The sequence below is a fragment of the Mustela nivalis genome, assembly GCF_964662115.1.
Source record: "Mustela nivalis genome assembly, chromosome: 1".
Classification (NCBI taxonomy): Eukaryota; Metazoa; Chordata; class Mammalia; order Carnivora; family Mustelidae; genus Mustela; species Mustela nivalis.
In genome coordinates, this window is record NC_139020.1 from 208,353,364 (window position 1) to 208,381,045 (window position 27,682).

Here is a 27,682-nt window from a genome sequence, read left to right on the forward strand (position 1 = left end):
CAAGGCCCTGGCAGGCCCTGTGACAGAGGAGGGCCCACTGGGGCACGAACCTCCCTCAGGAAGCTGCACCCCCTCCACCGAGCAGGGCCCTGCTGGCAGCTGCTGGTCACTCCAGGGAAGGAAGCAGAAAGCCAGAGTGGCCCCCGGGAAGGACACCGCCACCGTCACCACAGCCGAAGTAGGCAGCCGGGTGCTGCCTGGACCTGGACACCAGCCCAGGAGAAGTCAGAATGTGCCAAGGAAGGGGTCCTGGGATGGGGGAGCGGCCTGCCCCATCTTAGGGTCCCCAACGAAGCAGAGTTGTCGATCAAAACAGAGCCCTAGAACTCAGGGCGCCAGACAGGTGAGGTGGTGCGGGGTCTCTCTGTGAGACAACGGGCGAGCGGGAGGCAGCGTGGCACCTGCGCCGGGCCACGGGCTTTGGCATCAGGCAGACCTGGCTTCCCGTGTTGGCTCTGTTGCATAATAGCTGTGTGACTTGGAGCAAGTCATTTAACCTCTCTGAGCCTCAGTTTTCTCATCTGTAAAATGGGGACAATAATAGTACTTACCTCCTAGAGTTGTTGGGAGGATCAAGTGCCTCTGTGCACGTCAAAGAGCTTGGACCCAGGCCTGACCTACAGCACGGGGTTGGTGTGACCGTGCTCCTGTGACTCTGAGCGCTTGTGGTCCCGAGCTCCACCTGCACTCACATGCTTCCAGCAACCCTCCTAGGCAGGCCCTAGCATCTCCGTCTCACAGATGAGGAAACTGAGGCCCCGCAAGTGAAGGACACCTGCCCAATGTTACGTGGCCAGCGAGGGGCAGAGCCGGGACAAGAACCCGGGTAGGCCCGCCCTGCACCACGCGGCCTCCCAGGGGCCACCCGGTGGTGACAGCCTGGCTGGGGGGGTGACGGGTACCCACCTGGAAATACTGTACGGCAGAGGACTCCTCGGTGCGCTCGCTGAACACCGACCGCTCCAGGGTGTGGCCCCGACAGGTTTTCAAGATGTTATAGAAAGAACAGAAATCTGGAAGGGGAAAGCCAGGTCATGCGTGGGCATCTCAGGGGGCGATCTAAGTGCACACCCCAGCTCTTCCCTTTGAGCACTCGAGCCTGGTAATTGCTCTTTCCCAGTGTTGAGACTGGAGAAGGCAGCCAGCCCAACCTGCCCCTTGGCGGCCGCCACAAGAAGGCCGGCGTCCCATATGCTCTGTGTGGCCGGCGGGGACGAGCCGGGCCGAAGCCTCGGGAGGACATGTACCCGCCGAGCCATGGTCAAGGCCTGCGGGTCTGCCCCAGCCAAATAACAGCGAGTGCACCCGGCGGCTCCCGGCGGGGTCTGTGTGGGGTGCAGCGGGGGGCGGGGGGGCTGATCCACAACGTAAAGGTAATTGCTGCCCCGGGACCGTACACTCAAAATGGTCACGAGGGCCAAGTTCGCCATGTGTCTTTGAACACAGCGTTTTCAAAGCAGAACAGAATCTGTAAGGCGAGCTTTTAAAGACTGCAGGCGCGCAGCCTGGGCAGATGAAGTCCTAGAGGCGGACAGCAGGGCAGCCGCACAGCAGGGCCCCGCGCTCGGCCCTTGTGCCTCGCAAGTGGCACATTTTCGCTACCTGTACTTTACCTCGATTCAAAAAACTGAGAGAATTAAAAGGGAAAAAAGTCGGGGCGCCTGGTTGGCTCAGTGGGTTAAAGCCTCTGCCTTTGGCTCAGGTCATGGTCTCAGGGTCCTGGGATCGAGCCCCACATTGGGCTCTCTGCTCAGCAGGGAGCCTGCTTCCCTTCCTTTTTCTCTGCCTGCCTCTCTGCCTACTTGTGATCTGTCAAATAAATAAATAAAATCTTAAAAAAAAAAAAAAAAAAGGGAAAAAAGTCAACTAAATATCCAGAGCAGGATCAGACTGGCAGGACCTAGACCGGTTTAAAGGCAGACTCGGGGCTGTCTGTGCAGGCAGGGGAACAGAGCGGGGGGTTGCCTCTGTGGGGAGGGGGTCAGTCACCTGGCTGCTTCCTCTATCCCCCTCCCCCGCCACCTCCTCCTCCAGTGGCACCAGGACAGCTGGGGGCTCCTGGGCATCGGTGACGGTGACCAGGCTGGGCTGCCACACCTTCACGCGCTCTCCAGCTCCAGGCACCTCATCACCTCCACGAGCCACCAGCGGTGGCATGGAGACCACCAAGCCCTCCTCGGGAAGCCTGTATCTAGCAGCCCCAAAAAGAGTCTGCTTAGAACCCTCCCGTGGCTTCTCTGTGCACTCGGAACAGGGCTCTGTGCCTCGGGACCATGTCTTGCCCCCTCCTCCACTTCTAGGACGCCCAGGTCCCAGAAAGCCCCCCAAGGGCTCCTCCATGAGCCCCGGGGGGCAGCCAGGTGGTCGGGGACAGGCCTCTGGAAGGAATGGCTGTATGAGCCGAGCCAAGAAGGGCCCAAAGGATTCAGCAAGGGATGGTCTGGGGCGGAATGGTCCGGGCGGTGACAACGGACACTGATCCGCATGGGCATCATCTGTGACGGCGACCTGGGACAGAGGGATGGGCCGCGGTTCCACCAGGCTCCAGGTCCCCCTCGGGTCAAGCGCCGGCAGGACAAAGGGTCACGTACCGTTCGGCGTGGCGAACTGGATGAGGACGCTGTTGCAGCCCAGCGTGATGATGAAGGACTGCTTGCCCACGCGGCTGCACTCCGTCTCCCGGGACACCGAGCACTTGAACACACACACGTCCTCATCTGCGGGAGGAGAGAGGAGCGCATGAGCCAGCAGCTCCCAGGGCCAGCCGAGCGAGGCTCCCCGCCCGCCGAATTTGTGCAAGTCGTGTCCCGGCCCCCCACCTCCCTCTCGTCACGGCCCCCCAGGATGCTTCGGGGGTACCCAACAGCCCACTCGGGGAGCGCCTGCCTCATGGGCCCGCCCGCATGGCCCAGGCCAAGGAAAAGGGGATGGCCGGGGAAGGCGGGACAACGCGTGGCCAATGGACAGGAGGGCTGTGCACGGAGGGACCAAGGCTGAGAGTAAGGTAAGGGGTGGCCAGGCGCCATGGGCCCAAGCAGGACTTCCCAGCCTGGGGGCACCTCTGCCAGGACGTTCCCTCACGAAGCAGCTCCTGGGGCCCAGGCCCTGGGTCATACGGTGGCACTGTGCTGGGTCGCCTATAGGCCCCGCTGAGGGAGTCTTGTGGGAATGCACCAATTCTGCTCTGTTACATGGGGGGACAGTGGGCCTTCACCCCTGAGCGGGGTGGCTGGGGGTCAAGAAAGAATTTCTGGGGGTGCCTCTGTTCCTTCACCGGACTCCTTTCCCTCTCGTAGTGATGCGACGCCGGGATTATGAGCATAGCCACTGAAGCCAGACGGCCTGGGCCCGTGCCCCACCCGCACTGCTCCCTGTAGGACTTGGGCAGGTCACTCCGTCTCCCTGAGCCTTGGTTTTCTCATCCATCAAATGGGGCTAAAGGTGGGGCAGGCGCTGGGCCCAGCACACAAGGATCACGGCATCCACAAGCTGTTGCCACCACCAGTCCCGCTCCTTCATTCAACAAGTGCAGGACACGCTGCCCCCAACCCCAGCCACATGGTGAAGCTTGGCAGCACCAGAAACAGGACAGACCAATAAGCCACCGAGGTCCTAGTGGGGGGCGGCAGGACAGACATGCCATCTGTGTCGTCTGCTTGGCAAAAGCGTTTCCTCTGGTCCTCTCATGACGGTTCCAGATCATAAAAACCTTTTCACAAGCTACAGAGGACGATGGGGGGCGGGGGACGTGAGGGTGCAGGTGTGACAACGTGAAATGACCCAGGTGTGACAACAGCATGTGGTTCTGGAGAATCATGCTCTCTTTCTTCCAAGAAGCGGGGAAGTACCAAGAGTGAATTCTCGTGATGTTGGTAACATGCCTTTGTGCTCATCAAACAGACAACTACGAACTGTGCGTACAGACACCAGCATCAGCACGCATGTGGCGAAATGTCCCAGGCCCTCCAGAAAGCCAAAACCACCTTGAGAAAGAACAAAGGCACCCCCCTTAAGTTTTTGTTGTTGTTGTTTTTAGTAATCTCTACACCCACTGTGGAGCCCGAACTCACAACCCCAAAGTCAGGAGTCCCACAGTCCACCAACTGAGCCGGCCAGGCCCTCCTGACATTCAACAAGGGTGCCGGGAGCATTCGATGGGAAGAAAATCATCTTGAGAAATGGTACACGGACAACTGGAAGTTCACATGAGAGAGAATGAAACTGGACCCCTACCTCACACCACAACTAAAGCCTCACTCCACTAGATCAATGACCTAAACGTTAGCGCTAAAAACTGTAAAACTTCTAGGATGAAACAGAGGAGTAAATCTTCCTGAACTTGGATTTGGCAAAAGACTTCTAGAGGTGACATCAAAAGAAAAACTAAAAAAAAAAAAGCAAAACTAGATCAACTGAACATCAGAACTGAAAAACTTCTGTGATCACAGGACACTATCAGGAAAGTGAAAACTAGGGCGCCTGGGCAGCCCAATCCGTAAAGCGTCTGCCTTAGGCTCAGGTCATGGTCGCAGGGTCCTAGGATCGAGTCCCACATCGGGCTCCCAGCTCCATGGGGAGTCTGCTGCTCCCTCTGACCTTCTCCCTCTCATGCTCGCTCTCACTGTCTCTCTCTCAAATAAATACATAAAATTTTTTCTTTAAAAAAGAATCTTTAAAAAGAGTAGTGAAGACTACCTACAGAATGGGAGAAACAATTTACAAATCATATGCCTGATAAGGATAGTGTCCTGAATATATAAAGAATTTATGCAGCCCAAAGAGAAACAACACAATTTAAAAATAGGCAAAGGACCTGAATGGACGCTTCTCCAAATAAGATACAGGACTGGCTAACAAGCACATAAAAAGATGCTCAAACCATGAGTTATCGGGGACACAGAAATCAAACCACATGGAGACATCACTTCACACCCACTAGGATGGCTATAATTTAAAACAAGTAGGGGAAAATTACAAGTCTTGGCAAGGACGTGAAAACTAGAACCCTCGCACCCTGTGAGAGACGTGGGAATGTGAAATGGCACAGCCGCTGTGGAAGAGAAGCTAGTGGTTCTTCAAACAGTTAAACATAAAATTACCATTTGACTCAGCCACCCCACTCCTGGGTACGTACGCAAAAGTACGCAAAAGGATGAGAGAAGCAGCCAAACGAGCACCCGTATCCAAATATTCCAAGTAGCACTATTCACAAGAACCAGAAAGTCGCAACAGCTCAGATGTCCGTCACCTGCAGGACGGACACACAGGATGTGGCAGACCCACGCACGGAGGTGTTATGCTCGCATAAAAAGGAATGAAGTCCCAGGGCGCCTGGTGGGCTCAGTCAGGAGACAGAGCAGCTCTTTGACCTGGGGTCAAGGGTTTGAGCCCCATGCTGAGTGTAGAAATAACTAAAAGAATAAATAAGTTGGGACACCTGCGTGGCTCAGTGAGTTGAGCCTCTGGCTTCAGCTCAGGTCCTGATCTCAGGGTCCTGGGATCGAGCCCCGTGTCAGGCTCTCTCCTCAGCTGGGAGCCTGCTTCCTCCTCTCTCTCTGCCTGTCTCTCTGCCTACTTGTGATTTCTGTCAAATAAATATATAAAATCTTTAAATAAATAAAAAAGTAAACTTTAAATAATCTTTAAATAAATAAAATAAAATAAAATAGAAAAATAAAAATAAATTAAATTAAATTAAAATATTTAATCTTTAAATAAATAAAGCAGTAAACTTAAAACCCAAAAAACAAAAAACTGAAATCCTGACACGGGCGACAACACAGATGAAGCTCAGAGGTATTATGGTGATTGAAAGAAGCCAGACACAAAAGGCCACATACATGTGATTCCTTTTATATGAAACATCCAGAATCCGCTAATCCGCAGAGACAGAAAGCAAACTGGTGGCTGTCAGGGGCTGGCAGGAGGGCGAATGGGGAGGGACCTCTTAATGGATTCAAGGTTTCCCTCTGGGGTGATGAAAACGCTCTGGAACCAGACAAGGGTGGTGGTCACCCAATACTGTGTATCTTTTTTTTTTTTTTTTTTTTCCAATACTGTGTATCTACTAAATACCCCTGAAATGTACACTTTAAAGTGATTTGTTTTTATGTTATGTGAATTTTATCTCCACAGAAAAAGAAAAGTGCTCCCAGCGCAGGAACGCAGATATGAAGGGCCTCTGGTGTTCATGGCTCCCAAGCTCTCCCCTCCTGTAGTCTGAGCACCAGACCTGGGCCCAGCCCTCCTCACCCCTCTGGAGCCAGGTGCCCCCGTCCTGGGAGGAAGGCGCGGCCAGCCCCCTGGCCAGTCCCCCAGGGCTCCCCATGGCTCCCGCATACAGCCGGAAGTGGGTCCCAGGAAGGGACCCTGGCACGGTGCCGCCCTCTACGGCCCTCCTGGGGCGGGAGATAAAGCCAATCTGTCGGTGGCACCAGGGGAACAGCAAGCGGAGGAGGAGGGCCTCTGTTCCCCATGCAGCCTGGCAACCCGACCAGTTGCCCGAGGCGCCCCCTGCGAGCTGGCGCTGGGCAAGCCACCACGAGGACCTGTGGCCAAGGGGAGCTTGGCCGTGTCCAGGGAAGCCAGTGACCTGAACTGTCCCACTGTGGAGAGGCAACCGTGGCCCGTGGAGCCTGCCCCCTGTGAGAGTCACGGCCACACCACCCCACAGACAAGTCCCAGGAACACAGGAAGGGCTTGGTAACTATTTGACAAACCAAAGGAAAAAAAAAAAGCTGAACCATGTTCTTCCATTTATTTATTTAAGACATTATTTAGGGGCACCTGGGTGGCTCAGTGGGTAAAGCATCTGCTTTCTACGCAGGTCATGATCCCAGGGTCTGGGGATCGAGCCCCGCATCAGGCTCCTTGCTCGGTGGGGAGCCTGCTTGTGTTCCCTCCCTTGCTGTCTCTCTGTCAAATAAATAAAATCTTTTTTTAAATTTAGATTTATTTGGGGCGCCTGGGTGGCTCAGTGGATTAAGCCGCTGCCTTCGGCTCAGGTCATGATCTCGGTGTCCTGGGATCGAGCCCCGCATCGGGCTCTTTGCTCAGCGGGAGCCTGCTTCTCTCTCTCTCTCTGCCTGACTCTCCGCCTACTTGTGATTTCTCTCTCTGTCAAATAAATAAATAAAATCTTTAAAAAAAAAAAAAAATTTAGATTTATTTAAAATTTATCAATTCTTAAAATTTTATCAATTTTATTTATATTAATTGATACTAAAATAATTTTACTTATTTAAAATTTATTGATTTTATTTTAAAAAAATAAAAAAATATTTAAGATTTTATTTATTTGACAGAGAGCATGCACAAGTGGGCGGACTGGTAGGCAGAGAGGGAGCAGGAGAAGCAGGCTCCCCACTGAGCAGGGAGCCGGATATGGAACTCGATCCAGGACCCTGGGATCATGACCTAAGCCAAAGGCACATGCTTAACCGACTGAGCCACCCAGGCGCCCCTTCTTCCATGTATTTAAAAGACTCAGAAATCGAAGCTCCTGGAAGGCCCTGTGTGACCCACACCCCTCACTCATCACCCCTACAGTCTCACCGTAGGCCAGCTCCTAGCCTTGGCATAAGCCTTTTCCCCTTTGCCTACTCTGCCGTCTCACTAGGATGGGCCCTCGGGACAGGACTGGTGGGGTGGCGCTGTCTACCCCTGCCAGGGGACAGCCCACAAGGGGCTTCTGCTCATTCGCTGCCCAGGGTCCCCCAGGCCCGGATGAGCAGAGCTAGCACGCACACCCCATCTTCTGGCCAGTTCCCTGGGACAGGATGGGGGGGTGTCCTGGAAGACAGCGTCTCCCCCCAGGCAAGAGGTCTAGAGCCTGGACCCAGAAGTGGCAATTAGGTACGCACCCCACCCCGACACGCATGCGCACACACACACAGGAGTGCCTCTGTTGGCCAGGAAAGCTCCTGGTAACTCAAAGGCTGGCACTTTCCGCTCTAGTCGCCCCTTTATCCAGCCATCACTGGGTGAGCCATGGAAGAGGCAGGAGTGACTCTGTGCCCCGCCTCCAGAAACCCAATGAGAAAACCGATCTACCCTTATCACATGGGCAGGGGCAGCGTACTGAGGGGCTGGGAGCACAGGGCCCAGAGCGGTGGGGGACAGGGAGAGGGAGAGGGCTTTGAAGGCTGCTATGATGATTTCGGCGGGGGTGACCACAGGGAGAGCTGCTGGCCACGAAGCTGTGCTGGGTTCCTGGTGATCGAGGTCAGCGGAGCTGGGGTTTCTGCCCTGCAGTAATACGATCGGGCAGCAGAGCTCGGGAGGGGCCCCCTCCCAGGCTGGCTTCTCTGGAGAGGCTCTCCTCCCAAAGCAGGGTCTGAACAGAGGAGTACGCGGGAAACACACAGGGACTCGGGAGTAGTCACCGTGCCGCAGACGGGCCCAGCCCGCTCCTGGCCCCAGCCTGGCACCTCGGGTCGGCCTCCCACCTGCTCTGCTGCAGGGCATCCCGCTGGGGCTCCGATGCCAGGGGACTGGGGACCAGAACCCCCAGGGACAAACACAGGGCCAGCATGCTCATGGTGTGCTGATGGGAATCCCAGGGTAGGAGAACCTTCCTGCACCTTGTTCCCCAAGAAGGCAGGCCCCTGTAGCTCCAAGCAGCCCCAGGGAGCCAGGCCCAGCACCCACCCAGCCCTCGCTGAGACCGGGATAGGGCTGGCATCCCACACTGCACCAGCACTCTCCAGGAGCCACACTCTGTCCTGTCTTTACCCCTCAGAGCACCTCTGTGTCCATCTACTGCTCCACTTATCCATGAGGAAACAGGGCTCGGACAGGTAAAGAGTCTCTCTCAAGGTCACACAGCATATGCGTGGCCGAGCTGACCGGCACCAGGGTCTGTGCTCCCAACCAAGGCGCTGCACAACACGCCTGTGCTTCCTGGGGTAAGTGTCGGCCAGCTTCCCCTGTAAAGGAGCAGGGAGTAAATACTTGGGGTTGGCAGGCCGCAGAGTCCCTGCTGCTAGGACTCACCTCTACGCAGACCATACGCAAGCGAGCGTGGCCTTGTGCCGACACGACTTTTGGACAAAGCCAGCAGTGCATCAAGAACCCTGGCCGCGCAGAGGCTGGGCGCTGAGCCCTTTCCGCCCACTGCCTTGCTGGCTCACCGGACATCGAGAGGCGGAGTTACCCTCCCCATCCCAGAGGACGTGAGGACAGCCGGGGCGGTGGGGGGGGGGTTGGTGACGAGGACCCGCAAGTAACGGGCACAGCTGTCGGGGCACAGGGGCCCCAGGGGAGCCTAGAGACGGCACCTGACTGCGGCTGGGATGAGGAGTGGGAACGAATTCTCCAGCAAGAGGAAAAAAGGCACATGGGAAGGCAGGGACTGAAAAGGAGGCTGGCATGTTGTGATTTATACTGAACAGACACCTGGCACAGAGCTCCCAGGACTCTGGGAGTGCCTGAGCTGATAAGAACAATAAAGGGGTCTCCTGTGAGTCTGTCAAAGCCCCCCTGGACCACTTGAGTCTATGTTAATGAGGCGACTCTCCAAAAGCCCCAAAGGATGGAGGTTGGTTGCCAGGGGGACCAACCGAGTAATTAGAGGGCTGGAACTTTCAGTGCCCCTCCTAGGCCTCCAATGGCTAAGGACTTATCAATCATTCCTGCGTATAAAGTCTCCATCAAGATAAAACCCAAAGGACGGGGCTCAGAGAGTTTCCCGGCTGTAAGCACGAGTCAGCGCTGGGAGGGGGCGCCCCTTCCCCACACCCTGCCTTACGCCCCTCTTCCTCCGGCTGCTCCTGAGTTCTATCCCGTCTACATTAACCACCGTTCTAGGAAGGGAACGGTTTCCGATCTCTGTGAGCCGCTCCAGCAAATCCACTGAGCCTGAGGAGGGGCCCTGGGAACCTCAGATCTGCAGCCAGGCGGTGAGGAGCTCAGGGGACATCTTGGACCCATGGTGGGGGTGGAGGGCGACAGTCTGGTGGCCCCGAGCTCTTACCCTGGGGGGTCTGACACTGTCTCCGGACAGGCAGGCAGTATCCGAATGGAGCAGACTGTGGGCCACGCGGCTGGTGTCGGAGGCCCCCATCCACACAGCGATCAGAGCGGGCAGTGTCAGTTCTCAGAGCAGGGCAGACACCCAGGAGGCTGCTTCTCCTCAGAGGACCCCAGTTGGCAGAAGGAGGGGCCCAAGACAGCCTGGCTGTGGCCAGGGAGTCTGCTGGGCTAGACTCCCAGGCCGGATGGGCAGATCTGGGTCTCAAGAGGCTGGGGAGTCCAGCCGCTCCCACAGCCGTGGGCGGCACCTGGAGGGACTGAGTGCTGAGCCGGCCTTGGGGACAGGGCTGGAGGAGCTGTGGGCCAGGCAGGAGATGAGGGAAGCTGGGAAGCCAGTGGCTCTTGGGGCAGGGGGACAAGCTGCCTGCTCCCTAACCATCACAGAACCAACCCGGACACCCCCTTCTCGATGGCTCCCTGGGCACCAGAAGCTGGGAGACCCTGCCGCACAGGGGCCTCCCCAGGCCTAGGCTTAAAGGAAATGCCTTGCTCAGCACCTCAGCCCTGGGCCGACCCCAAGGCCTGGCCGCCAGGAGGGCCTCGAACAAGCTGGCTGATTCAGGGAGCAGCAGACACACAGGCGCCTATCTCAGGGGCACTGACCAGATGGTCCCAGGGACACATGCCGGGCCTCCGTCACCTCCTGGTCATGTCTAATGTGGCCAATCTGCTGCGGCTGTTCTCCTGCTTAGACCTCTCCATGGTTTCCCAGAGCCTTCTGGAACAAGCACACACTGCTCACGGAGCTCACGAGCCCCTCCTCCACGCCCCCCATGCAGCCACACTGGCCTTCGCCACCCCCAGACCATGGGCAGGACTTCTTTCTGGCCTCCATGGCTCCCAAGATCCAGAACGCCCTTCCTCTCTTCCCCCATGTTGCTGTTACCTCCTCCTTGAGGTCCTCCAGCACCTCTCAGACAAGCGGCCGGCCACACATCAAATCTTTATGTAACGCCCTCCCTCCACCCCCCACTGCCCAACTGATAGCCCAGAGAAGCAGAGGCCCAGAGGTCCGCACGTGGCTGCCATGGCGCCCAGACCCAGGGGCACTTGGGGGATGCTCACCTACCTGGTGGCCCTGGGGCATGGAGTCTGGGAGGCCAGGCCCCTTCCCTAAGTGCAGGGGACAGACGGCATGGGGATCCCGGTGCCCAGGCCCTAGCGGCACACGTGGCCTCAGGAAGGTTACTTAAGCACTCGAAGACGCTGGGCACTGGGCGCCCACACAGTCAACTTCCTGCCCACTCTGCTCTCGTCCGCCTCCCCCTCCCTCTGGAACAAGCAGTGATGGGACACACAGAGGATCACTGGGTCCTTCAGGCTGGTCAGACCTGGGTCAGAGGGACCCAGTGGAAGAAGGACAAAGGCCTGGAGTTATACTGTCGCCCCGTGGAATCTTCCATCCTCGCGCCAGACGAGGGAGGCTGCGGCATGGAGAACGGAGGCAGAGGATGAGACGGACAAGCCGTCCCCAGCTCAGGGGGAAACGGGCCACATTCCGAGTCCCAGCCTCTCTAGCGGGGAAACTATCACAGCCATCAAACGAGCACTAATTAAAGCTATTTATCTTGGCAGACTTGGGGCCAGGGGGGTTGAGGGGGGGGGGAGAACTGCTTGTCCAAACGTGAGGTCTTTGGCTAGATCACCTCCTGCCACCACACACAAGACAGGCCGTGCACCTTGCAGGGGAAACCATCCCGCCGTAAAGCCGGGTAGGTGAAAAGGAGGGCGAAGTGCAGGAAAGTCAAGGTGCTTTCCTCAGCCTACCCTGCTTCGGGCCACCAGCTCCCGTCCGGCCCGGGGGCCCCCAGCCTTCCAGCACTCCCGGGTGCCAGCGGGAGGCCAATGGCCCAGCACGGAGAAGAGAGGGTAAGAGGGACCAGAAGAACTCAGGGAGGGGGGCTCTGATACACGTGTACATGGGGTATAGGCAGATCTCAGCCCGCCTCGGGGAGTAGGCGACACCCTCGCCGCGGCAGGCACTGGGTGATGCAGGGCTCACCTTCCTGGAAGGGGCCCCGTCTCCCAGAGGCGCCCCGTGCCTGGCGGCAGGAACCGAGTTTCCAAACTGTGGGCACCAGAAGCTTCCCCCCACCCCGTCCCTGTGGGGTGTGGCATCCCCGTGGCCAAGAGAGGAAGGAGGTCACTCTCGGCTCAACGAATGACTCGTTGAACACGACACAAAAAAACTAATGATGTACTCTTTGCTGGCTAATTGAACAGAATAAGTAAGTAAGTAAATAAATAAATAAATTGCAATGAATCAAAATGAAAAGAAATGATGGGGATCGAGGAAGACCAGGGTTCGGGGCCAAACTTGCTACTCTCCGGCTGTGTGACTGTGGCCCTTCGTTCCTCATCTTCAAATGGTGATACTGACGCAGCCCCCGGGGGGGCAGGACATGACCGGTGTGGAACCCTGACTGCCTTCACTCTCGACCTCAGGGGCCTCATCCGGGAAGGGGGGCTCACAAGTGGATAAGACGCCCTCCCTGCGGCCCAGCTTCTGCGAGAAGACGTTGGGGACAGCACGGCACCAAGTACGCAGTAGCCAGAGCAGCCACTCCACGCTTCAGCAGACCCGCGCCAGTCTCAGAAGAGAACCCAACCCCGGGAAGCCTAAGCCGGGCCGGCCTGGCCTCCCTCTCGGCCAAGTAACCTAAGCCCGCTCCTCCGGTGCTGTCCCAGGAGACGCTCCACACAGCTGCCGGCCCTGGGGTGTCTGAGGACCAGGAGGTCACCCTGGGCTCCTCTGGCCTGGCCCGGCCGCGGGGACGGAGCGGGGGAACAGACTGTCTCGCGCATCTCTTCCCAGGGCATCTGTCAGGGCCTCCCCACCCAGAACCCCCCCGCCAGCCCTTCAGGGGCCTTATCCTGGAACTCCACTTGCCAGTGTCTGCGAAGATAAACCCAGACCCGGGACTGTCCAAAGCAGCTGAAAACCAAACTGCCCGCTGAATGGGGTAGAAAGCCGGGGGGTGCAGGGGGGCACCGTGAGGGCTGGCAAACGTCCAGGTGCCACGGGTATAAAACGGGGGGGGTGGGTCGGACAAGCACACACACTGCAGGTCTGGGGACTTTTCTGGAAAGAAACACTGACAGAATGGCTTCGTGGCTGCCTCTGGAGGGCAGACGGCCTTGGCACCATGCCCCTTTCCTCTCCCGTGGCTTAACCACGCAGAACTTCGGGCACAGTGGATTCCCAGGGAGAGATTGCCGTGGGAAAATCCAGGCAGGAAGGTCACACCGGAAGATGACAGGGGATGTGGGGCACGGGCCAGGACCAGGAGGACTTTCCAGGTTCCACCCTCCTGAGCCGTTTGAGTTCTACCCTGTGCACAAGAGATAACCAGACAAAGCAATCGTGACGGCAGGTGACGTCTTGCACCCACTCAAGGCATCTGGGGTGTCCCAGAGTGAGCAAGTGTGACCACGTACCTTCCTCAACCTGCTAAAGGGCCAGGGGCGGGGGGTGGGGTGGGAAAGGGCCTGTGACTGAAGGGTCCCTCTAAGGTAGGCAGCTGGACGGCATGGACTTCTCAGCGACAGCTCTCGGCTGGAGGAGAGTAACACCCACACCCCTCCCCGTGTGACGGGAGGAGGAGCAGTGACCCCACAGCAGGGATGCATTCCAAGCAGCTGTCACCCAGGGAAGCCCTTCTCCCCGCATCAGGGAGGCCACATAGCGAGGCACATTTCCCAGAACTCCAGCTCGCATCAGAACCAGGTCAGAATCTGGGCTCTGCTACCCGGAGCCTCCCCCTCCCCACCAGCCCCAGGCGAGAGGCAAGTTCCTACGGCTCCCTACTGTCCTGGGGACTAATACCCTCTTCGTATCCAGCCCCATACCCGTGGGTACACAGTAGGTGTTATTGGCCCAAAACACAAACCCTTGCTGCTATGCCCCCAAGGCTTTCTGGCCCAAGGCAGAGAGTAGAGCCCCAGACAGAATTCTGGCCTTATGCCCCCCAGCCCCCATCCGGCCACTGGACCAGCTCGACTAAGTGCTCCTCCGGGACACAGGAGCAGCCATCTGGCCAAGGCAGAGCGGGGGCCAGCTTCACCTGGTGCTTGGGAAGGTCTTCGGTTTAGGCCTCAAAAGCTCCCGGATGGGTCTAAAATTTAGGCCCTTTCTAAAGGGGTCCCAAGTGGATGGAAAGCACCTCCTTCCCCGTTACCTCCCTAGGAGGAGACCAGACAGGGGCCCTTATTTCTATCAGCAACGGGTTATTTTCTAAAGCAGGGACGGGGTCGCACAGTGTGTTTATTCCTTTGAGAAGAGTCACAAGAACCCAACAGCGAGCCCCCTCCAGGGGCACAATGAGGCTCGTACTGGGTGGCGGGGTGGGCAGCGTGGAGGGCAGCCTGGAAACCGCAAGCGGCAGGTGTCCTTCAGGAGGGGTCCTGAGAACACAAGTCTCTGAGGAGGACACTTCCCGGACCACCCAGCAACAGGTGACAGGACACTGGGGACAGACTCGGATGGGGTTGGGGGTGGGAGTAGATGGAAAAGCCCCTGACCCGAGAGGCAACCACCCAGGGGGTTTCCTGCTCGCACAAGGGGAAGCAAGGTTCCCCCAGGCCCCAGCACCACCAGGGCCACAGGCCTCCCGGGCTCCTACTGGGTCTGACCGAGAGCTGGCGCGGCAGCACCCCAGGGAACATGAGCCGCCAGCCACCCCCACAACCCCCCTATCCCACCGCCCGGGCTGACCCAGGCTGCAGAAGGGCCCCCGCGCTAGCAGCCCCAGACCCCAGACCCCACGGACCAGCGACAGCTCCTCGAGGTCAGAGCCCTGCAAGGGGGCTCCCCGCAAAGGGCTTGCCTGTGGCTGGGCTGGTGGGGGGGGGGGGGCAGGGGAGGCCAGCCCCACCTCCAGACCGGGCAGGATGGAGCCCAAAGAGGAGTTGAATTGTGGGGTGTGCGGAAGGGCAACCCCAAGAGAAGAAGGAGCAGACAAAGAAAGAGCTTGGCTTTTCAGAAAAGAGTCCTAGGGGGACCAGGCGGGAGCTATTACATGCAAATGTCTCCCCATCCATGCTAATCAGCTGCGCCGCCCCGGGCTTTGTGAGCCACAAAAGGGACAGCAGATGTGCGCCAGGGTTCCCTGGCCCCTGAAAGTTCGGGCTTAGCCGGTAAGTATTGGGGGGGGGGTGGTTAGGCAACAGAACCAGCAGCCCCAGCCCCTGGGCTCCTCCGTCTGAGACCGGGAAGCTGGGACGCACCCACTACTGGATAAACACCTAAGGCTGCTGGGTGCCTTGCTCACAGCTCCAGACCACGGTCCTTTCAAGAGAGGAAACCGAGGCACAAACAGGACGTGCTCAGGGGAGCTTAGCCCGAGGACCCCTACCTTATGAAAGAGCCAAGCCCCACCCCAGCATCCACCCGGAAGGACAGGGGCTGTAGGCCCTGGCTGGTTGACGACAGGGGCCATCCCCGAGGGAAGGCAATGGAGCTTGCCTCCTATGGCTGTGAGGGGTCACTAAGGGTCTGCACCCCCCGTGACAGCAGGAGCTGGGTGGGCAGTGCTCTCAGAGGACCAAGCTTGGCAGGGGAGGCCTTTGGCAGAGGGGACACATGGGGAGGCCTGGGAGGCAGGGCTGGAACGAGGCATGTCAATGGGCAACAAGAGGACCCCGGGCAGTGGGGGGTGGGGGCGACCTTCAAAGTGGGGAGTACACTGCACCTTTTGGCCCCCATCAAGGTCAGGGCCAGCGTGCTCAGCCCAGGGAGCACAGCCCACCACGGCTGAGGGGCGGGAATGCGGTTCCTGGGGGTTCTGCCCTGGGGATGGTGGAGGGCCCTTGACATGCAGACCGGAGTGGCTCCAGAGAGGCTGCACAGGGACAGCCTCAGCAGAGAAGGACGAGGGAGGATGACCGTGCAGCACAGCAGCACAGCGGCTGAGCACGGCGAGGCCGCCAGGGGCCCGCCCCTGCCCTCAGGCTGCCTCACTGAATGGGACTCCAGATGAGGCACAGGCGGGGGAGAGGGGACAGAGGCTGCCTCAGCCCTGGACAGAATCAGCAACGAGGCAGGAATGAGGAAAGACTGGCTCTGGGCCCCAGAGGAGTCCCCGGGGGCCACTTCTCCGACACAGCACAAGGACCAGAAAGGGCAGGTGGGCACCTCCCCCACGCACCGTGCAGTCTCCTTTAGGGCACGGATGCTGGGGAAAGGCAGCTCGGCTAGGTGGGGGTACTGGAGCCAAATCGGGCTGGCATCCCAGTGGCTCCCTGCCCCCAATGCCTCTGGTTCCTCGCCTATAAACCGGGGGAGGGGCTGTGGCTACTCAGCTCCCTACAGGATGTGCGTGGCTGGGGAAACAGAGAATGGGCTGGTCCCCCACTCCCCCCCACCCCCGGCCCCGCGCTCACTGCTCCGCCCAGCACCCCTGTGCCAAGCGCACGCGGCAGCCAGCCGGCCCGTCGGGGCTGCTCTCACGGAGAGGCCGATCAATGAACGCACAGCGCCTGGCACGGAGCCCGCCTGCCCGGCACATGGTCGTGCTCGAGCTCAGCGAACATCCACTATAGCAGGCCTCGCGGATAACCGGGGGATGTGGGCAGGGGGTAAGGGGCATCAGAGCCAGGCATCCTGCCGGTGTCCCCCCATCCGGGGGGCCCATCCAACACTCGGGACTCCACCCGCTGGTCACACAGAGAGCTCGCAGCACAGCCGGGTTCTGTGGGGGACCCCTCCCGGGCGCAAGGCAGGTCTGGAAACTCCAGTCAGCCTCTGCATTCCCCTCCAGCTCGAGGAAGAACACGGCCAAGTTTCTGGAATGTCCCTCTCAGGTCTGCAAGAGAGCCCCCCCCCCTTCCCCCGTCTGCCTGGGATTCCTTATTCACATGCCCCCTGGAAGGCATCAGGAGCACTGACCTGCCAGCCCTGCCCCCAACTGTCCTCACCTGGAGCGTCACCCACACCCGCGGTCACCCACACCCGCGGCATCAGGCGGGTTTCCGGACATGAAACCAGTCCACTCTGCCGTGTGTAACACAGCCAGCACAGACGAACCCCCGCCACACGAACACAATTAGCAGGGAAGCAAACCCGCCAACAATCTTAAAGAAAAACAGCCCAGACCCGCTCTTGCCAAAGCTGTGGGTGATGAATTGCTTGGAGACACACAAAAAGAGGGAATAAAAGGGGGTTCCCTCTCTCCGTGCAAGGAGTGGGGGCGGGGAGGAGGCAGAGCCCCCTCCCGCAAACCAGTCTGGACCTGTTTGCGAGAAGGCCCTGCCTGGCAGAACAAAAAGCACCCAAAGGCCGGGGGACACGTTCTGGGTCCGGCCTCGGGTGGCACTTTCACGGGCCGCAACAGAACCACCCGACATTTTGGCCTCTGTGGGGGTTGATGAAACAACAATTAAAACAAGTCATCGAGAGTGTCACGAGACCACAGAGTTCCAGATCCAGCTCTGGGCCTGGGGGAAGCCTGGTCTCAATTTCCTTCATCGAACTGGTTTTCGGGAAACAAAGGGAAGGGGGCAGGGAAAGCCCGGAACTCCAGATTCTTCAACCAAGAGCCAGAGCAGGTGACCCGGGTCTCTCGGGGCGGGTGCGAAAGTGCCAGCAGCCCCAGCCCACGCCGCGCCTGCGACCCTGAGTCCTGAAGCCTCCCAAGCAAGTCCCTGAAGTGAGGGAGCAGGAAGGCGGACGCACATGGGGGCCGGGGGGCCCTCCGGAGTCACGGGGGACCAGGCACGGCCAGGCAGGATCTCAAGGCCACGGTGGGCTCCTCCCAGGCCTCGAGGTCTCCGGGTTTTCTGATCGCCAGGCACCTGGCCACCCACACCTGGGACACATCTTCCCTTCTGGACAACGAGGCAGGTTTAGACTCTGTGTGTTATTTCTCTGCTGTGTGCTGGGCTCACATCAACCTCCAAGCCGCCCTCCATCATCCCAGAGGAACCGGCAGCTGAACTGCCCTTGCCTGGCCAGAGTCACAAGGTCACATCAAGGTAAGACTCCACCCCCTTTACTCCTCATGACCTCCAGCAACTTCTGACCCAGACAGAGCTGCTGCAGTCCCGGAGAGGGAAGAGAGAACATTCATTCCAGCTGGGGAGTGCTGACAGGGCAGGACCACCGACCCAGGGAGGCTGCAGAGCCCAGGCACCCCCAGAGCCACAGCCCCCTGGTCCCCAGGAGCTCCCTCCTTTCTATCTCAACCCTCTGGCCAGGGGCCTCCCGCCCCCACGCTTAGCTCCTCAGCTGCCATGCTCCGCAGGCTGGCTCCTGGGCCACGTCCCCCACAGCGGGGTGGAGAAGAGTGCCTGGCTTGTGCAGAGCTATGCCTCCAGGCCACCCACAAATGTCCCCCAGCACCTGGGTCACCTGCCACCAGCTAAGCCCCTCATCGAAGCCTCCACCAACAAGGAAGCAGAGATCTAGGAGTCAGAGTCATTAGCCAGGGATCACCCTTCGAGGAAAGGACAGGGGTTTGGAGCTGGGCTGGAGCCCAGACACAGCCACAGGTGTCACCTCCCTCCCCACCACTCTTGGAAGAAACACCGTGGAACCCCTTGGGGGCCCCCTACACTCACCCCCAGCATCCTGCTCCAGTAACATCTGGGCTTGCCTGGTGGCAGCCTCGATCTGAAGCCTTCCTACTGAGTCACACCAGCCCTCCAAGGTAGGTGCCATCAAGAAGCCCATTTTACAGCAGTAGAGGAAACAGGCACAGAGATGTCACGCCAAGGTGTGGAGCCAGACCTAGGCCCCCCCAGGCCCTCCTCAGGCCTCACCTGCTCTTCTCCCACAGGCTCTGCCGCCCTACCCGAGCCGGGGGGCCACCCTGCCGAGCCCCACCGCCCCCTCGTCCTCCCCAGCATTTTCAAGCCTCTGCCGCCTTCACTGTCTTCTGGAGGACACAGACCACTAAGCACAACGTGTTTAGGTGACTGCGGACTTAGCTCCTGTCACACAACCGCCCCCAGGCCGGCAACTGCGGGAGCATGAGCTTGGCTTGGGCGTCACCGTATCCGCAGCTCCTAAAACAGGAACTGGCACACAGCAGACGCTCAGTGCGCTCTTGCCAGCGGTCTAAAGGTAGACGCAAGGTAACCTTCCACCATAAAAAGACAGCAAGTCCCCCGCCCAGTTCGTGCTTGTGGTTGGATGGAGGGAAGGTCAGGTCTCTCCATCTTCAAAGAACTGTGGCTAGGCCCTGGGGGCCTGGGCGAGGTGCGCCCTCCCCTCTTCCCCTCTCCCGGAGACTCCACCACCCCGCCCCCCACCACTGCCATCTGGCTGGGTCCCCTCCCCCAGCCCTCCAAGGGGGCTGCCCCTCCTGACCAGAAACCCAGTAACCTCCCCTTTGCTCTGGCTCACTCTGACAGACTGCTGACGTCTTGGTCCTGGCCGATCAGAGCCGCACCCCAGCCCAACAGACCCAAGACCCCAGCCTCTCCCACCAACCACCCCATTCCTCAGAAGCCAGAGCCATCCACTTCACTCCCAATCCAGGACTAACCTCCAATGACTCTCAGCCTTTCTGGTGTCAGAGATCTGTCAGGGCGAGGATCCAAATGGGAAGCCTTTTCCCAGAAACACAAACAGAGAACCATCAGCAGCACCGCATTCATGTCCATCAGGTAGACACACCACGAAGAAGCTGACATGTGTTCCCGCCAGAGAGCTGCCACTGTCACCCCCTTTCTCCCTTGTGTCAAGGAGGCTGGTTCAAGGTCACAGCCACTGACTCTTGTCCCTCTAGACTTCTGCAAAACTGCATGCAATTTTAGGGCATCATGGGACCCCCCAGGGACCCTTAAGGACTTCAAATTAACAGACGTGTCTAGGGACGGCTCGGTGGCTTAGTTGGTTAAGCGTCTGCCCTCAGCTCAAGTCATGATCACAGGGTCCTGGGATCAAGCCCCTCATTGGGTTTCCTGTTTGGGGGGAAGCCTGCTTCTCCCTCTCCCTCTGTCTGCCAATCCCCCTGCTTGTGCTCTCTCTCTCTGTCAAATAAATAAATAAATATTTCTTTTAAGATTTTATTTATTAGAGGGCACCTGGGTGGCTCAGTGGGTTAAGCCGCTGCCTTCGGCTCAGGTCATGATCTCAGGGTCCTGGGATCGAGTCCCGCATCGGGCTCTCTGCTCGGCGGGAGGCCTGCTTCCCTCTCTCTCTCTCTCTGCCTGCCTCTCCGTCTACTTGTGATCTCTCTCTGTCAAATAAATAAATAAAATCTAAAAAAAAAAAAAAAAAAAAGATTTTATTTATTAGAGAGAGCATGCGCAAGAGAGGGAATACAAGCAGGGAGAGTAGCAGAGAGAGAAGCAGGTTTCGCGCTGGGCAGGGAGCCAGACGCAGGGCTTGATCCCAGGACTCGGGGATCATGACCTAAGGTGAAGGCAGATGCTTAATGACTGAGCCACCCAGGCGCCCCAATAAACAAATCTTTAAAAAAAGAGAGAGAGAGAGAGACTGTCTCAGAGCTGCCCGAAGCCCTTCCCAGCCTACACTCTCCACCGGGAGCAGCGAGTCTGTCCCAGGTCTGGCTCCCTGGGAAAGGAACGGCACCCGCCGGGGGAGGTTCCCCAGCCTCTCCCACTCTGCTACATCTGACCCGCTCCGATGTCCTGCACCTCACATCAGCCCTGAGTTCCCGCCATTCTCCTTCTACCCAAAGGCCCTTCCCACCCACGGTGCCCAGACCGCGACCAGCGATGCGGCGCGCTCACTCCAGGCGCGGCTCGTGGCGCTGGCCACTTTGCACCTGTGATCTCTGACACGGGCCCCTACAAGCCCAAACGCTGTTGGTCGGACTAAACTGGGTGCACAGGGATCGTAAAGGGCCCCGCGTGGCAGCTCAGGCGGGAGTCCACCACCCGAAGCGTTTGGGTCAGGTTAGGTTTTGCTGTCAAAGGAGCAGCAAGCCAGTCTTTCAGAAATTCTGGGTTTCCAAATGGCCACTGAGGGGCTTTGGTCAGGTAGAGAGGAGGAAGGGGGGCTGGGAGGTGGGCAGCGGGCAGGACCTGGGCCTGGAAGAGCAGACCAGCTTCAGACCCGAGGCAACAGCCCCCCACCTCCATAGGGCTCCAAGTCAGATGCCCAGAGGAAGGGGCCAGGGGCCGAAGGAGGGTGCCGGGTAAGGAACATTTTCCCACACCCGAGGGCAGCCTGGGTTCACAGAAATGCCTCTCTATTTTAAGAAACAAACCACTGCAAGTGGAAGGACAAATGGCTCCTGGCACAGAGCCTCCGTGCCGGGGCAGTGACAAGCAGGAAGGGGACTTCGGGCAAATCGAGGCAGCAGGCCCCTTCCAAAGGGGGCAGCACTGTTCAGCTACACCTCGGGGCACGGGGGCCCGGGGTCACCAGCCCTTCTGAGTTTTTATAAGTACAAAGTCAGATTTTGATGTGAAATCACACAATCTAAAAAACAGCGGGGGGGCTACTTCTGGTTTAACCACATAGCGGGAAGCAAACCTGAGGGCAGGCCATTCACAACCCTGGCCGCGGGTCATGGCCTTCGCCCTGGGCGGAGTTCATCTTCTGTGCCATAATACAACTTCCGGGCCTCTGACACACTTTTGGGGCAGGCTAAGGTGAGACTATTCGGTTACATTCCTATTGCATTCCCTAGTCTGGAAGCTTCCACGGGCCTCTCTCGCCCTGCTCCCATGCACTGTAACCTGCTGCCACAGTGGTCTTCGGAAATGGCCAGCAGCTCCTGATCACACACACCAAAAGGCCCTGTCGTTTGTAAAACGTCACTTGGACCTCACCTCGCTACCCCACCTTTGGCTCCTCCATTCTTCAGAGAGACCCCCTGGCCCCACACCAGGCTGCTGTCCCCCATCCCCACTTGAACCCTCCATAAACCAGAAACACCCTTCCCAACCCTGGCTATGTCCACATCCCACCTACTGTGACCACGGTGACTGATCGTCGCCCAGCGTCTGTCCTCTCTCCTCCGGAAAGAGAAGCCCTGAAATTAGCTGCGCTGAGCCCGTGGACCACGCCGACAGACGACAGACTACATTTCCCAGCCTCTCTTGCAGCTAGGGGCGGCTCCGCGACTGCATTCTAGCCAAGGGGATGAAAGCAGAAGAGCCCAGAGCCAGCCTCTGGACACTTTTCTTTTTTTTTTTTTTTTTAAAGATTTTATTTATTTATTTGACAGAGAGAGACCACAAGTAGGCAGAGAGGCAGGCAGAGAGAGAGAGAGGAGGAAGCAGGCTCCCCACTGAGCAGAGAGCTGGATGCGGGACTCGATCCCAGGACCCTGAGATCATGACCTGAGCTGAAGGCAGCGGCTTAACCCACTGAGCCACCCAGGCGCCCCTCTGGACACTTTTCTTAACAGACACCTGGCCTATGTGTTTGGCACCTTTGTCCCTTCCTCTGTCCTGCTGTCTGGACACCAGAGTAATAGCTGGACTCCAGCTGCCACGTTGCTCCACAGGGACAGGACCTCACCCTAGAAATGGTGGCAGGGCGCGGGGGTTGGCTGGAAGGACCTGCACCCAAGGAATTCCTAAAGCAAAGTGTCTACACCAGCCCAGATCTGCCACCTCTCCGCCGTGACAGCACAATAAAATGTTGCTAGAGCCACTGCCTCTGGATCTCCGTTATGCATGAATAAATGGAATCCTGACCACTTTCCACCAAACCACCCTGCAGTGTAACAAAGAGCAGGTCCCACAGCTGTGACCTTGAGAGCCAGCTCCCCTGCAGGACCAGCCATGCCACCTGGTCAAGCCCTCTCAACTGTTTTTCCACCAATACAATGGAAGCGGTGTCCCAGACCTCCTGGTACTATTCGAAGCACTAACACACAGCCACAGCCACACCGTCAGGCTAACTGGCCCAGAGAGTCTGGAAAGTATAGTTTATCGGGCCTGAGTGATCAGGACACTTCACAACCAAAACAAACAGATGGACACAAAGAAAGGCTTTTCAGTTTCTCTTAAAAGCTGTGGCATGGGGCACCTGGGTGGGCTCAGTGGGTTGGGCCTCTGCCTTGGGCTCCAGTCATGGTCTCGGGGTCCTGGGATCGAGCCCCATATCGGGCTCTCTGCTCAGCAGGGAGCCTGCTTCCCCCTCTCTCTCTGCCTGCTTGTGATGGCTCTGTCAAATAAATAAATAAATAATCTTAATTTTAAAAAAAAGCCATGGCAGTTCTGGAGAGCCGGGCTGGGGCCATGTTCCCACCGTAACCCCCTCTCCTCCTGCCTGCTTCGTTCATTTATCTCAGGGGTCCACAAGCTTTTTCTGTCAAGGGCCAGCAAGTCAGTTTTGGTTTTTCAAGACCCAAGAGTGTCAGTTGAATATTCTTACTTCAGTTCTCGGGGCTTTTTTAATAGACCCTTCAGAAACATACAAAGCTCCCTTTAGTGGTTGAAACAGAGGCACCGGCCTGCTCTGGCTCACAGACCATCGTCTGCCCATAGGCCCTAATTTATGTTTTTATCCTCTCCCCAGCTGTCCCCAAGGTCCAACATTTGAGTCTGTCCACACCGGGTCCCACAGAGCCTGGTGCCCAGTAAATGCTCAGGAAAATGACAGCAGGAAGGAGCACGTTACAGGCACCCCTGGAGTGGGAATGAGGCGTCACCCCAGCTGGACACTGAAGGTCTTAGAGTGGACAAACTCTTCGGCCTCCCCTCCCCCTGCTGCCAGGGGGGTACCACACGACTGTGACTGGAGGAAGTCCCAAGAGCTCCCGGGTCTACGGCAGCAGGCCGGCCCTCAACCTTGCTTTCACAAAGGGTTTTTTCCTCTGGGGTTTCCACGCCCTGGCATGCCCCCCACAAACTGAAACGGAGCCCCTATCAGAACCAGGCAAACCGACTCGCACTGACCAAGAAAAAAAGTGACACAGTCATCTCCAGAAAGGACACCGGGGGCCTGAGGAACCGAGAGCGCTCTGCTCTCCGCCGTGGCCGGCCCGCAACGGGCTTCCCGAGAAGCTGCCTCCTCTCCAAGGGAGGGCTCCCTGCGTCCAAGAACTCCAGCGGCCGTGCCAAAGCTTCCTCAAGGCCCGGGATGCCCGCACCTCTGCCCAGGGAAAACGGCCCGGTTTTGGTAGCTGCCATTTAGCCACTGCCATGGACACGGGCCATCAAACGGCGAGCAGGGGCGGGGAGGGTTATGGTTCCCTGCGGGGTGACCGGGACAGGGCCTTCTGCAGCTGTCCTCTTTCTCACATGGGAGGGTGTTGTATGCCTGCTACCCGGACTCATCTCCCCAATCTCCCTAGCACCCGCCCCCGCACCCCTGGCTGAGGCGGCAGTCACAGCCCCGGGGTCCCTCTTCCATCTGCTGGGGGTGCGAGGCAGCAGCTGGACGGACGGCCCTGCAGCCAAGAGGCTCCCTCCTGGAGAAGGCTCTTGGTCACTCAGAACCAATACCCACACCGTCGTTGGCAACGTCTACACAATACGCACGGCTGACCAGCAGGCACCCCAGCTCCACGCTCCCATGGTCCACTTCACCCACATTTCTGGGCCCTGAGTGGTATCATTCCTGTTGCCGAGGAGGAAAGCGAGGCAGCGCGCGGGGGGGGTGCAAGGGGAGGTGAGGAACAGGCTCAGGGAGGTGGAGTGGCCCATTCAAGGCCGCACAGGCGGTGACCCACGCCAGTCAGGCTTCGCGCTCAGAAACCCTCGCCAGCACCCAAGCACGCCTCCGGCCCACCTCCCGCGTGAGGTACAGGGAGATGCGTGTCCTGGCCGACCTCCCTGTCCCTGCCCACACCCAGATTGGAATCCCAGGGATCTGGGATCCCACATAGTGCCACCAGGCACTGGTGGGCAGAACAGAGGTCAGGCCACCTTCTCATCGGGCCAAAGTACTCACGACCCAGAAGGGTGCAGACTGGAAAATGTGGAGGCCAGGGAAGGAAGGTCATCCCAGGACAAGGCCCAAAGCTCCGAGCACGCCCCAAGTGCCTCTGAGCCACCCAGCCGCCCCAATCCCCGCACATGCCCACAGTGGCTGGACCACCTCTGACTTTCTCCAAGGGACTACGGGCTCGCACTCTCCACCCGGCGGGCCGGGGCTGCTCGTAGATCCAGGAGCATGGTGTACCCCCACACCTCAGCCCTGGTACTCCACACTCCCCCAGCATACTTCACAGCGATCCCATCCCGTGCGCCCTGCTCTCCATGCCTCCTGCTCAGGGACAGGTGATGCCTCACCCTGTGCAGTGACCCAGCCAAGTCTGAGGTCATCGCCAGCCCCAGCCTTTTAGGCAGCAGGTGCTACCCCCAAAAGAGTATTAGCTTACTGAGCAAACACACGCTATGTCACAGTGTCCCGCCATCTCCCCCATTCTACCGATAAACAAACTGAGGCACAAAGACTCACAGATACTAGTAGGACAGTGATCTAGTCCTTGTAGTAGACCCTAAGAAAGTGTGTCCAAGCCTCAACCCCCCAAGCCCGAGCCTGCGAAAGTGGCTTATCTGGAAAAAAGGGTCTTTGCAAATGTAATTAAGGCTCTCAAAGATAAAATCTTTCTGGATTTAGAGCGAGCCCTAAATCCAATCACAGGTGTCCTTACAGAAAAGACACAGAGACACAGTGGGGAGGCTGTGTGAAGACAGAGGCAGAGAAGGGAGTTCTGTTAATAAAAGCCAATCAAGGCCCAAGATCCAGACGAAGCTGTTAGAGGTGAGAAGACATTCTCCTCCAGGGCCTCTGGAAGGAGTAGGGACCCTCACAACACCTTGATTTCAGATTTCTGGCCTCAAACTGTAAGAAAATACATTCCTTTTGTTTTAAGGCATCACGTGTGGCATGGCAGCCTTGGGGAACGAACAAAACCAGGGTCAGCTGAATCCAGAACCCACGTTTTCAGGCCCACGTCAGTGCTCCTTGACCATTGAGGGTGAGAAACATTCTTTCAGACCCTAGAGGATATCATCCCTGACTCAGGATCTCAATCTGAGAAACGAGGACTTTCCCCCTTTCACAAATGCCTCAGTTATGAATTACCTCTAAAAGACAATGTTATCTTTATAACTAGTAACAACGTCGAGATTACCCACAACACAGGAACACAAAATATAAAAGCTCTCCTGGAGGAAGATGTTAAACACAGGAGATACTAGGTCTGGGGGCGCCTGGGTGGCTCAGTCAGTTAAGTGTCTGCCTTAGGCTCAGGTCATGATCCCAGAGTCCTGGCTGGAGCCCTGCATCAGGCTCCCTTTTCCCTCTGCCTGCAGCTCCCCCCCCCCCACCCCGCGAGTGATCTCTCTCTCTCTCAAATAAAATCTTAAAAAAAAAAAAAAAGGAGACACCAGGTGTGGTATATTATGAGCACTCTCTGTACTATGTCCCCAATAATTCTATAAATCAAAAACCGTCCAAAAAATCAAAAGAAGTTATTTACAAAAGAAAAACTATCTTGGAACTGCTTTGAGGATTAGCCTCCGGATCCCAGTTGGAGAAACGCTGCCCATCTTTATTCTTTATTAATGCTTGCCAAATGAATGGCCACGCTTAGCACCTGGGAGAGCCTGCTGAGCATAAAATAGAGCTTAAGTGCCTGTCCTGAGCTCTGACCCCCACCTGGGATACCCTTCTCCCCTCTCCTCATTTGGTCCCAGAAAACCCGGCTCTGCCCCCACAGAAAGAGCTGAGATACCTGGGAGGTAGGCACAACTCCACAAGTCTGGGTCTTCCAAGCGGAAGTGCAGGGAGAACCCAGTGTGAACGGGCTGCTCTAGATATTTTCCTTTGCCCCCCCCCCCACACTTCCCAAAGGGGCAAAAAAAATTTCACACAGGCCAAAGGCAGAAAAGGGCCTCCTCCGTGGCTCCCAGAGCATCAGTGCAAGAAGCCCTGAGACAAAGCTGAATGAAACAGAATAGCAAAATGTGACCAAGCAATCAGGAATCAGAACAGATAAATAAAGAGTAACAGAGAAAGAAAAAGGATCAACTACAAAGACTCGGGGGCCTTGGCAAACACATTTGTGATTTTTTTTTTTCCACTGAAATGTCAGTTTTGAAACTAGCTTCTGAAAATGTAACCAGCTTCTCACATCCCCAAAAAGAAAGATCGGAGGACCGTGGCGAGGGCGGAGGCTGTGTTACCTCTTACTTCGGAGCCGGACATCAAGAAGCAGCCCTACCCTTCCACGTTTCCACCAGGAGCACATCTAGCGGCTCGCACCACCCTGGCATGGGCCCTCTCTCCGGGTCTAGAAGTTTCCCACACGGAGGTCCAGAACGCCAAAACGCTCCCGATGGGTGGAACCAGGTCCTCCAGGCCGCCCCAGGCCGGGCACCACTTTCCAACTGTCCTCAGCAGTCGTGGGAGTCCCGAGAGATGGCCAAAAGCTGCCCCCATCCCTCCATCCCTCTCCTAGGGCGGCCACACCCGCCCCCGGGGACCCCCACCTCTCCCATACCCCAGGCCCCCTTTCCTCCCACCCAGCCCCCACACCCTCGGCCGGCTACGAATTCACCTTCCCCGCTCGGCCCCCCACTTCCTGCCTGCCCCCTCCCAATCTCAGGGCCCTCACTCCCCCATTTCCCGCTTCCCACCGTACTCCGGGCACCTCACCTCTGGCCACCACGCACGCCTTCTTTTCTCTCTGCCCCTTGACATCGTTCCTCCACTGCCCTCACTCGGGGGCTCCCCACTCCCAGCTCCCTCGGCCCGGCGCCACGGACCCCA

General features: G+C 58.0%; 1 protein-coding gene across 2 annotated transcripts in view; it reads right to left on the reverse strand.

Moving 5' to 3' along the window:
• CARM1 (coactivator associated arginine methyltransferase 1) overlaps positions 1-27,682 on the reverse strand; it is a 42,895-nt gene that overhangs the window by 14,781 nt on the left and 432 nt on the right. For both annotated transcript variants that reach the window (XM_082731490.1, XM_082731489.1), the window contains exons 2-3: positions 2,592-2,717; positions 907-1,013 (exon numbers count right to left, since the gene is read on the reverse strand). In XM_082731490.1, the coding sequence (XP_082587616.1) occupies positions 907-1,013; positions 2,592-2,717 (233 nt within the window). The remainder of the gene's footprint in view (positions 1-906; positions 1,014-2,591; positions 2,718-27,682) is intronic.